A 12,237-nucleotide genomic window follows, 5' to 3' on the forward strand; every position below is an offset into this window, starting at 1 on the left:
GATATGTCTCTTTATAGATTATGAAAAGTGCCTGGCCAGTACACTTAAAAAAATAACAATTTAAAAACCCCATTGGATCACTTTTGTCAATAGGAATTTATTCATATACACATTTGGGTAAACATCTCCTCTTTTGGCTATCGTGGAGCATGAAACATATGGTGTCCTAAGTACACATATAGAAATCCTAGAACAGATTGTTTTTGAAATATCCCATATTGTGAATATTGCTAAGAAAGCGATATATAGCGTCTTCATCCTAACAATAGGACACTGGAAAAAAATCTCTCATGAGAGAATACATCTTCACTGTTCAGAAGACTACATCTAGTGGGTGAGATTGCTCCTTTATACAATACTCCAGTTTGTTCAACATCGGATAATAGTTTTTTAGTTACAACACATGTGTTTTATTAGGTTTTTAAATTATTTTTTAAGTGTACTGGCCAGGCACTTTATACAATCTATAAAGAGACATATCATATTGAACATTTAGAAATTTATGATATGTCATGTTTTGATGAAATTGTTTTGTAACATATACAATTTGATTTTAATGTTTTAATAAATATATGATACTAACAAGATCTGCCATCCTATCAATTTTTTATTTTTTACTCTCCCTCTTGGCGCACCCTATCATTTTGTTGTATATTTTGTTTTTATTACATTGGTATATGTGTGCATAAAAATGCTATTTCCCTTATAAAGTGTACATTGTTATCTGATCTATCTCTTAAACATCATAAACAAATGATGCTCTTCTTGGTGGGGGCAAAGCCTGATTATCCAATAGACTGACAAGTCTGCAGCCTAGGGTGCTACACTTTCTTATTTTTGGTGGGGTTGCAAAATGTGTCAGGGAGAGATAAAAACTGAAACTCATTGTAAAATATAAGAAATTATGTTCACCAAAATACATAAAAATGTGAAAGCAAAATGTAATAAGGTTTAAATCTTAAAGTGCTTTTATGGTAAAGGCTGAAGACGAGTCTTCGTTGGGGGGTGCTTAAGGATAAGTAGGAGAGAAAAGGATTGTGACAGACGCAGGAGTGACAGCCCCATTTCCATTCACATCCTCACCCTCAGCAGCGCTCATTCGTGCCTTCATTCTGCTATACAGTTCTGATTTTAATAAAAACCAAATGAGTGATAAAGTTTTCTGTAACCCTTTTAAAAAAGTCGGATGGAGCTGAGTTTCCAAAAGACGGGAACATAATGATGGGTGGGGAGAGAAGGAAGCTGTATTTTAAATTAAGGATGGTTTGCTTTTATCTATCACTTATTAGCCTGGTGTGGAAGGCAAAGGGTGCTACCGGCATATTAGCCTAGAGTGGCCTTAACCCTTAATCAGCGCTGGACTGAAGGATTGCACATAAATTTATGATTCCTTTGATCCATTTTCATTTGTTGAATGAAGTATAAATTACATATTTTATCCAGCTAAAACTAATTACATTTTACGCCATTGATATATAAAGTTGTGGTAAGTTAATCTGATTTTTTTTGTTGCAACAACAAAGAAAATTAACAAAATTTGATTAAATACAAAAGTGCCTAGGAATGTCATAAACGCTTATTTTTAGCCCATCTCCAACCTGCTGCTTTTGTTAAGACCTCACAGTGCTGAATAACCCACAAACCGATTTAGTACAAACTACGCTGTAGTGTTACATTGTTCCAGAAAACAGGCCGCTGAGAAATGTTCTAGCAGGATTTATGTATCATATGCTTTTAAGGTTCCACTCTTAAACTTAATTGTATTCTATCTGTAATAAATTTTCTCCTGTACAACATTCTGGGGGAAGAAAATCTTTAGTTGAACAGAAAAGTGTATTAGAAGCAAAGATGTGCTTTTTTTGTTGAAGGTAATCACTTTTATTATTACTATTATTTTTATTATTATTATTATTATTATTATTATTATTATTACTGCAGTAGAAATTATAGTAATTGCACAGGTTCATAGTGGACCTTATATGTAAAGTAAATCTTGCAAAAGCAATAGGTTTGCAAAACAAAGGTACCACTAAGTCTAGGACAGACCTGCCAGCTTGGACATTTTTTACATTTAAATCAGGTTACTGTGGCACTGCATGTTACAAAGTTAATATATTACATTTAAGAGAAACAGGTAAATGAACATGTCATTATGGCAAAAATCATATTTGTACTGCATATGGGAAATACTACAGTACATATACTATAGTACAGCATGACATGTGAAATGTGCAAGCAGCATTTTACATAGGCACATATACACCTTCTGATGTGGTCTTTCACTTTAATCATCTGTCATTTGATACCTGAATCAAGGACTGGAAAGGTGCTTTGCCCCAGTACCACTTGACTCTTCTATACCATCTAGACACTTTATATTCTCAATAACAATATAACCATCCAGACCTCTGCTCCACCTGGCCTCAGCATCTTGCAGACCATGGTGAACTCCACGGTCACTACTGTTCCTTTTGTTCCTATAGTCCCTCATTACCCGTACAGGATCAGAGCCAGTGATTGAGCTGCTAAGGTAAGGGAGATGTGGAGACCAAAGGCAGGAGCTCAGACAGAAAATGAAGCTGGCATGCAGAAGGTACAAGTAACAAGAGGTGGAGGATATTAGGTAAGAGAGCCGTACTCGCTCCAGCTTGCAGTCCTAAAGGGAGGGGGCAGACAAACAGGAGACACATAGTGCTTAGTCAGTGTAAGGGAAATAGCAATCTGATGGTACGAGGGAGAATGAATGAGGGTGAGGAATACTTATAGTTTGTAAATAAGGCACATGAATTGACAAAATATGGAGGGAAGGGGAGAGGTTACACAGTGGAATGGAGGAGCTTTACTGAACCAATGGGTTTTAAGGGAATGTTTGAAACTTCAGTCCAGAGTAGGGGTTAAAGCGTGGGAGAAATGGCGAGCGGTCGTTGGCTGATCATTGAGGGCGAGAGGGAGTATTATTATTATTATTAGCGTTTATTTATAGGATGCCACATGAGGTTTGCAGAGATGTACAGAGGGAAAACAACAAGACTGTATATGGTATAACGATACAAAACAGTAAACAAATAACACTACAACCCTCCATACAGCTACAGGCTAAAATCTGTGCCCATTAGTGTGGGCGTAGCTGACAGGTTTAGTGCCATTAAAAGAGGTGCAAAGACAATGAGGGAGTGGAGTCAATGGGCAGAGAGTCCATTGACTCCATTGAATTGTTAGGCTTTTCTAAACAGGTGGGTTTTCAATGACCGTTTAAAGCTACATATACTAGGGGATAGTCCTGTAGAACGAGGGAGATCATTCCAGTGGTAGGGGGCAGCATGGTTGAATTCCTGGATAAGGTAGTAAGATGTGGTTACCAGCGGGGAAAAAAGGGGACAGTCATGGCCAATTGGAGAGGGAGGGAGTATGTATGGAGATGAGGTTAGAGATGTAGGTGGAGTTGGAGAGGGCCTTGTCTGTGAGGGTGAAGCATTTGGAGAGGATTCTGTAGGGGAAGGGGAGCAAGTGTAAGGTTTGGCAGAGAGGGGAGGCAGATGTGTAGCAGTGAGAAAGGAAGATAAGTCTAGCTGCAGTATTAAATACAGATTGAAGAGGAGCGAGATGGGGCGTGGAGAGACCAGTAAGAAAATTGCCGTAGTCGAGATGAGAAAGGATCAGTGACTGAATAAGAGTTTTGTCGGCATCCTGTCAACAGTGATAGAGATGTTGTGAGGTGAGGAGACTCTTGATGGAGAGAGTTCAGTTTTGCCCATGTTAAGTTTGCAAAAGTGTAATGACATTTAGAAGGAAATGGTGGAGAGGCACCTGGACACCCGAGAGAGGAGAGAAGGGGAGACATCAGGAAATGAGAGGTAGAGATGAGTGCCATCTGCATAGAGGTGGTACTGGAGGCCAAAGGAATTGATGAGTTCAACAAGGGAGGAGGTGTATAGAGAAAAAAAGTAGAGGACCAAGGACAGAACTCTGTCTGACTCCTATGGGAAAATGGATGGGAGGGAGGAGGAACCAGAGGTAGAAACAGAGAAGGAGTGATTGGCAAGGTAGAAGGTGAACCACAAAAAGACGGTGTCAGAAAGGCCAATGGTGTGACGGGTGTGGAGTAGGAGGGGGTGATCCACAGTGTCAAAGGCCACAGAGATCTAGTAGGGTAAGCAGGGAAAAATGGCTCCTGGATTTGGCTGAGAGAAGTTCATTGGTGACTTTGGTCAACGCAGATTCTGTGAAGGGAGGTGGCAGAGGTCAGATTGGAGAGGATCAATGAGGGAGTATGTATGGAGATGAGGTTGTAGACGTAGGTAGCAATGGAATTAAACAGCAGTTTGTAGGTGAGGATGAAGAGTTTGAATATGTTTCTTTAGCCATGAGGGAGCAAGTGTAAGGCTTGACAGAGGGGGCAGGTAACCAGTGAGAGAAGAATATTAGTTGCCGCTGGTTGAGTATAGATTGAAGAGGAGTGTGATGAGTAAGAGGGAAGCAACGAGGATGTTGCAGTAGTCAAGGTGGGAAATAATCAAAGAATTGATGAAAGTGTTGGTTGCATCATTGGAGGCGAAGGGTCCTATTAAAATAATTAGCTGCTGCACGATCCAGGATAATGTAATTTGCGAATTAATTGGCATATGTGAATGGAATATTTGATGCTAAAAAGCTGCGTTTATGTTGCATTTGGCTGCCAAGACTTTGCAGTAGACATAAGAGAGGAGAAATGTGCTGTCTGCAACTCCATTACCAATATTTTTTCAGCCATCACTGTGTGTACTGTCTGTAGGTCAATATACGCACAAGCTTCCCACAATGTCACCACCTGCAAAGGGGCTCTGGAGTCAACTGCACCAACTGAACCCAGCACATCTGGAGATGCATGAAAATCAAAGACCAATTGAATACATTTATCAATAATTGGGCAATAAAATTAATTTAGATATAAACTCATGCTGGTTTGGCATATAAATTCAGTAAGCATAATGACAAGGAAAAATAATAATAATAATTATCTTCATCTTTCAAAAAGCAACAAAAATAACACGTGAAAAAGATATTACAATGAACAAATTACATGCGTTGTTTTACCCCTTAATAATGATTGCCCCAATAATTTAAATGGCAATGGTGCTTCCTCTTATGTTCTGAATGGCAAAATAGCTAAAAAAGTATTGAGTTTGAGCAATCTCGCCACTCACAACCTTTATTTTGGTCATTTGGATGACAGATGTGCAGCAGTTTTGCAAACCCCAGCTTAACAAATACGGCGGTTTGTATGTTCATCATTGTTAAAATCGGGATGGTGATTTGTAAAGTGGTAGTTTCGTAAAATGTCAATTTTGGCCGTTTCACCAAACCGCCCTTTAGTAAATCTACCCTTCAGACTCAACTTGATTCTGCCATCTCAGATTTAGCTGAATGAAAGCTGCCATGATGACTACTCTGAAATGCTGCATATATAGCAGTCCTGGGATAAGACAAAATGTGTGCTCAGGTAGTGATTGTTTTGAAGGCACTGAGAGCAAATACATAGTTACCAGCGTTTACCCAGGCAAAATTCTGTACAAAATAAGACACATCCATACAAGACATATCCAGATTTCACGCTAACATAACCTAATCTCCCCAACCATGCCCTCTTTCCATCAAAGTCCCACCTACTTCCAATAAGCCGCACCTCTTTTGGGGTCCGCAGACAGGGAATGTCCTGGCTAAATCAGCACACTATAGTTATCTTATCAGGTACCAGTGCTACTGTACCATGCCAAGTTGGTCACACTGAGCGTCTTCCGCTGGCATGGAGGAGCAGCAGCTTGCATCTTGTTACCTGTGAAGCTGCCAACTGTGGCTCCTCCACGTCAGTGACGGTGCTGCGCTATGAAGTCACAGCCCAGCACCACACTCCCAGACTGAGGAGAAGAAGATGCCACCCCCTACACAGAGCTGTCTTAATGCATGGGCACGCTGGGCAGTTGTCCAGGAGCCTCACGAGCGTATAGGCCCCATTAGGCTTGCCAACTTTTCAGTATATTATTTCGGGAGGTTTTTTCAGATCCTTCAAACCCTCTTTCTTAAAACGTTTAGGTGGAATAATCATACACATACTGATTTTACATATGCAAGACAAAATCAGCACACATAATTTTTTTGAAGGAATTCTCTGCAAAGAAATTTTGCAAAAGTTTGGGTTGATAATAAATCATTCATAGTAATTTCGTACTGTGCCATCTCTGTCTGTATGATTTACCAACTGAGTACCCTTTTTATGTTGAATTTCTTATTTTTCAACTTCAAGACTCATAGGGGGGAGTTCAATTGACAGCAAGATATTTTTTAACACCGCGTTAAGTCATTTTAACGCTGTTTTTTTTATCATCTTCGAGCAGGTTAACTTTACCCGCAATTCAATTCCATCTATAACGCTCAGTTTTTTTTCATGAAACGATCCTCTCGTGCTCCAGTAGAAGGTCTGTTGAAAATATAGGCTGGTTGAGAGCCCACCGCGTTAAAAGCTATTCAATTGTTTTTTAACGCGCCGCGTTAAACAGGCCAATATGCTGTTTTATCTCGCACCTCTTTGGGGTGTGCTAAAAATAAAAAAACTATAAAAACTATTTGAAATCAGTTAATATTGAAAAAAAAGATAAACTATGTTTATCAGTAATGCATAACAATAAAAACTTGATTTTCTTGTGAAAAAATAGTGAGAAAAAAAACCATGAAAAAATGTAAATAAAAATCACTAATTATATATATTTATGTATGTTTTTGGTACAAATATATATATGTACTAATGTGTTTTTACATGGTATAGATGATTCTATAGTACAAAATTGTGAAATAAATAGAATATGCTAAAGAAAGTACTGTAATGTAGATATTATCAAATAAATAGGTTGTGTATTGCAATCTAATGTATGAAAATGTATACCAATCCTTTTTTTTGTGTTATACATGACCGCGTTAAAACTCCTCTTCACTCCCCTAAAAACTCGCAAACACCAATGATTAACGCACGGGGGCAACGTACCCCCTTTTTAATTGAATTGCACGAGTTTTAACGCTGTGTTAACTAAAAACGGTCGCTATAACAGTTAAAAACCTGCGTGTGATTTTTATTTATTTTTTAAGACTGCAGGAAAAAATAAAAACTTGCTGTCAATTGAATACCCCCATGTTATATTGTCCAAACGTTTGTGTGGATTAATCTCTGCTGTACAGTATGTTTTTTAATGCTTAAACACTGATTTTGTTGGAGGTACCAATAAATATTAGCTTAATTTTATGGATAAGTTACATTTTTATTCCTGTGAGTGGTTATAGAGCCCCAGTGCACTGCTTTGCCCGGGGCCTATAATGCTGTTAAGATGGCCCCGTCCCTACATCTAACCTGCTAAGGTAAAAAACCGGGGAGGGGCGACTAGGAGCTACCGCTGGCCTTGTATCTGATGGATATATAACACTGGCCATTCGTACAAAAATAAAAGGACAAGGGATTGGGGCATCTGATTGGTTCAGATGCCAAAGACAAAATTCTCAAAATGCAAACTGTCCCTGGCTAAGTGGGGCATCTAGCAAACATAACAGCCCAATTAGGTTTGACAACCATCAATTAGCTTCTGATATTTACCACTATGTAGCTAAAGAACAGCTAATGTGGATGGGCTGAGTGTTTTTTCTATCATGAAGCTCTACATTTCTGATATAATCTGGGTCAGTAAATTACATTGCGCTCTCCTTATTTTACATGTCAATGCTTTCTTTAACCTATAATAGATCTAATTTTGCTTTTATGCACAGACCTTGGTACCCCATTACATGTATATTACTGTGCAATTTTACTTGCCTGCAATGGCTCTCATTATTGATGTCACATTAGGAGTTGCCATGGCAACCTCTCCAAGAATAGTTATGTGATGCCACCCAATGAATCAGCTGCTCACTTCTTACCTGTGATTGAAAAAGAATGAACACTGTAGATTATTTGGCCTTCCCTGCAATACTTACCAATCATAGAAAAAATACCACTCTGAAGAAAAAATGGGACAGAGATCACTACCAAAGCCACTTGTCTCGAGTGAGAACTGGTATGTTTACAAAACTGCTTTTTCTCTTTTTTTTTTTTGTTTTTTTGCTTTAGCTCTGTATAAAATGTTTGTTTGTATGAATATTATCTGTAAAGGGCTGTGTCATATGTTGACACTATAAAAGCAAAGATTATTATTAACAATAATAATTCATTTTAATATGCCCATTAATTTGTGCGTTTTATATATATATATATATATATATATATATATATATATTTATATATATAAACGCCATTTGGAAAGAATGAGAAAAATTCTGTCTATTTATCATGACTAGTTATATATAGTTATATAGTAGTCAAACATTTGGACACCATATTACAGGTGTCAGGTCGGTTCCAAATAATCCTGCATTTATGGTGAGTTTCCATGTGCCTGGAGTTTCCAGCAGAGTTAATTTGCTTTATATCACATCAATACAGATTCAGAAGATGGAATCCTATTGATATGGCTAAAAAAAACACTTCTGAGGAGCACTGGGGACATTGAGACAAATGTAGATTAATATGGAATTCACCTGATAACATCAGAAGTGTTTTCCTAATGTCAAACTATTCTGTAACTAGTCCATTTGGCTAGTAAAGGAAAACTTCACAGTCAGAGTTTTTCTCATTCATTTGAATGCACCTATTCATTTCAATGGAGTTATTAGCGCAAAGGTGGAAACAACATTGAAATGAATGGGCACATTCATGTTAATGCCTGTACATGAATGAATGTTTTTTTTCTTATTCAGCTCACTGGTTTTCAACTTATCTTGAGTGTCAGAAACCAGTGAAAATATTTTGGTGACTTCCAAGATTAATTTACTAAATTAATTTTCAAAGATTCCCCTGACCTATACTTATCGGTAATTTCAGTGGTTGTGCTTTGTCTGGCGATTTTTTTCCTCCTGATGTTTAAAAAACTGGTAATTTATTTGTTGATTTGCCTTTAATAGATTTGGTGGTTAGGAAATCAACCTGTAAATCACTAATCATAGAAATTTATATCATAATTTATATCATTATTTCTTTCCTTAATATCATTAATCTAACTTTCTACCTGAGAAGCAACCCTGGCAAAGAAACAAAGCCCTCCCACATTCTTGGCTGAGCCTGAAGACAAAAGATGTTTTTTCTTTAAGCATAGTGATGTCACAGAGACCCATTATTCACTAGCAGGTTGCAATTGTGTCTATCCATTGGCTACACTCAGAGCCTGATTATCCTCTCTTGGTCTGTGTGTGTGTGTATGTTAGGGTATTTAGATTGTAAGCTTCATTGGGGTAGGGATTGATGTGAATGAGTGCTCTGTACAGCGCTGCGGAATTAGTGGCGCTTTATAAATAAATAGATGATGATGATACACTACAGCAAACTAAATACAATAGTGCCAGTGAGTGCAGAATATGCAACTACTGTAGTCTAAGGGATAAATGTATCAACGTGCGCATTCTGCAAGTCGCTGATATTCAAGTTTTGGCTGTAAAGACATTGCCGTTTTAAATCTGCCCTGCAAAGTCGCCGAATATCGGCGACTTGCAGCATGCGCAGATTGATGCGTTTTACCCTAGGTATATATTAAATGCAGGGCTGGGAGGCTGACATAGGCTGAGCAATCACATTTAACAAGATTTGGAAGCTCAGAAGAGACCACTTTTAATCTTATAATCTAGTTTTTAATAGGATATATAAATATTGTTTTTGTAAATGCATGACCTTAATTGACTTCCATAACTTTTAACATATGTGTAGTGTAACATTTACTAGTGTTTGTATTTGAAATTTAAAAACCAAACAAGCTGGATATGCAAATTGATGCCTATGTGACTATCGAAAGTAGGGCCTTCACGCCAGGCTAATACGCGGTAGTTAAAAATAAACTTGTCCTTAATTTAAAATTCACCTCCCTCCCCATTAAGGTTTATGTTCCGGTGTTTACAAAATTCAGTTTCACTTGGCTTTTTAAAAGGGTCACAGCAATCTTTGTCCCTCATTTTGTTTTCATTAAAATCAAAACTGTGTAGCACAATGGAGGCATGAATAAGCACTACTGAGGGTGAGGATGTGGAGGGGGTGTCCTTGTCTCTCCTACTCACTTATCCTCCAGCACCCGCCCAAGGATGACTCATTGTCTTCATTGCCTTCTCTACTATAGTGCTACTTTAAATTTAAAACCCTACAATTTTCTGTCATGTTTTCTTTTTACATTGGAGGACAACTATTCTCTTAGATTTTAAAATGAATTTCAGTTTATACCTGTCCCTGTCATAATTTTGCACCCCCCAAAAATGTTGCGCTCACCTCAACGGCCTTGCGCCCCAGGCTCAAGCCTAGTCAGCCTATAGGATAATCAGGCCCTGAGCATAAGCAGTATATTCCTATGACCAGATTTATTGCATTACTATTTATTTAATCATATACTATATAAACAAGCAGGGTCACCCGGAGTTGCAAGGGACCGATTTGTAATGTGCAGCAGTTTTTATATCTTAGCAAATTTTTGGGTAAATAGACCAATCATGCTATTTAGAAAATTAGATTTGTTGCTTTGTTGCGTTGTCGCTATGTGGTCTAATAGCTTAGTTTTTCAATACTAAATACCTATGTAAGATTTGGCAGCTTTACCTTGAGAGCTGCGGAAGATATTCGCCAATAAACAAACAAACTTCTTAGTTTATTAAATAGATTTATACTTCTCATAGTGGAGTAAAATAGGAATTGGAATTAGAGCAAAAAGTGTCCCATCAATATATTTATAGCCTGGATTGGAGAGAATGGCATTAGACCCCTTGTTTCAAAGAGGAGAATCTCCTGATGTAAAACTTCAAGTAAAAGCAATAAACCCACACAACTAAATACAAGCCTTAGTCGTAATACTAACCCTTTCACCGCCCTAGTATTCGCTCATGTCATAAATCTCAACCACTTAAGGGTAGTTTCAACTCATCTTAAAAAAAGCTTGGTAAAGAAATAGCGTTTGTGGCAGGAATCATGGGTGTACACAGATTATATTAGACAGGGAATTTCAGCATTAAATGCTGAATTTGTTGTAAAACTTTTTTTTTCATTTTGCATTCCATGTCACAATACCCTACTAAAGTTTTAAACTTAGACCTAGCCCAAACCTCGATCCATACTTCCTAATATTTCAAAGAGGAAAATGAAATAAATAAACCCCTCCCACAATACATCAAAATCATGCCCCCACCTGAATCAGCTCGAACCACATTACTGTAAGGTCACACCTCTTAATGGGTCCGCGAATCAGGAAAATCCTTCCTGATAGTCCAACATAGTGACTATTGGGAGGTATGCTCAATACACACCTAACCAAAATCCTAACTCATAAAACTATACTCTCTTACAAGATCTTGCACCTCAAATTCTAAAAATGTAATAAACCCTCACACAGACAGGAAATAGTGAATATCAAGGGAGCACAACTATGTAAACGTGGTTTGTCAGACTTAGGGGGGTATTCAATTGACGGCGGGATCACCGAAAATCCAGCGCTCAAAGAATATTACCGTTAATACAGTAATTACTCGCTGGATTTCAGCTCGCAGCTCCCTGAGCTGCGAGCTGAAATCCAGCGAGTAAATTACCGTATTAACGGTATTTACGTGCAGGATTACCGTATTAACAGTAATATTCTTTGAGCGCAGGATTTTCAGCGATCCCGCCGTCAATTGAATACCCCTCATAGTGATACTTAAATTTTGAGAGGAGATCGTTGATCATGCTTGCCTTCATTTTAGGTGAGGCCCACATGTTTCAGTTAGAAAGGTATACACAGACGAATAATAGATTAAATGAAATAGGTTAAAACAACGTCACTAGGGAATGGGATAAGTAGCCTATTACAAACAGAACCAATAAAAAGAAGTGTCTAGACCAGAGACGGGCAACAGGCGACCCTTTGCATCTCCCAGCTCCTTCCTGCTTTGTTGGCAAATTTGTTTGTTATACCTTTTAACACTTATTTCAATTGCTTGTTGATATGTCATTACATATAGGTATCTCTTACTTTGATTTCATATATTGTTTTCATTTATTATCAAGGAACGGATCTCAGGATATGTGCGCTGTTAAATTCGGGTGTTGGTCTCTTGTGCTCTACTATACAAGATGCTGCACGATACGTCAAAAGCCTATGTGGATTATAAATTTGCCAAAGA

General features: G+C 38.0%; 1 protein-coding gene across 1 annotated transcript in view; it reads left to right on the plus strand.

Moving 5' to 3' along the window:
• Positions 1 to 7,868: 7,868 nt before the first annotated feature.
• The window catches only part of CFAP97D1 (CFAP97 domain containing 1), a 45,295-nt gene continuing 40,926 nt past the window's right edge, over positions 7,869 to 12,237 (plus strand). Inside the window, exon 1 of the mRNA XM_075215381.1 lies at positions 7,869 to 8,072. Within this exon, the coding sequence (XP_075071482.1) occupies positions 7,952 to 8,072 (121 nt within the window). The 5' untranslated portion in view covers positions 7,869 to 7,951. The remainder of the gene's footprint in view (positions 8,073 to 12,237) is intronic.

This window comes from Mixophyes fleayi, chromosome 6 (assembly GCF_038048845.1).
Source record: "Mixophyes fleayi isolate aMixFle1 chromosome 6, aMixFle1.hap1, whole genome shotgun sequence".
NCBI classification, from domain to species: Eukaryota; Metazoa; Chordata; class Amphibia; order Anura; family Limnodynastidae; genus Mixophyes; species Mixophyes fleayi.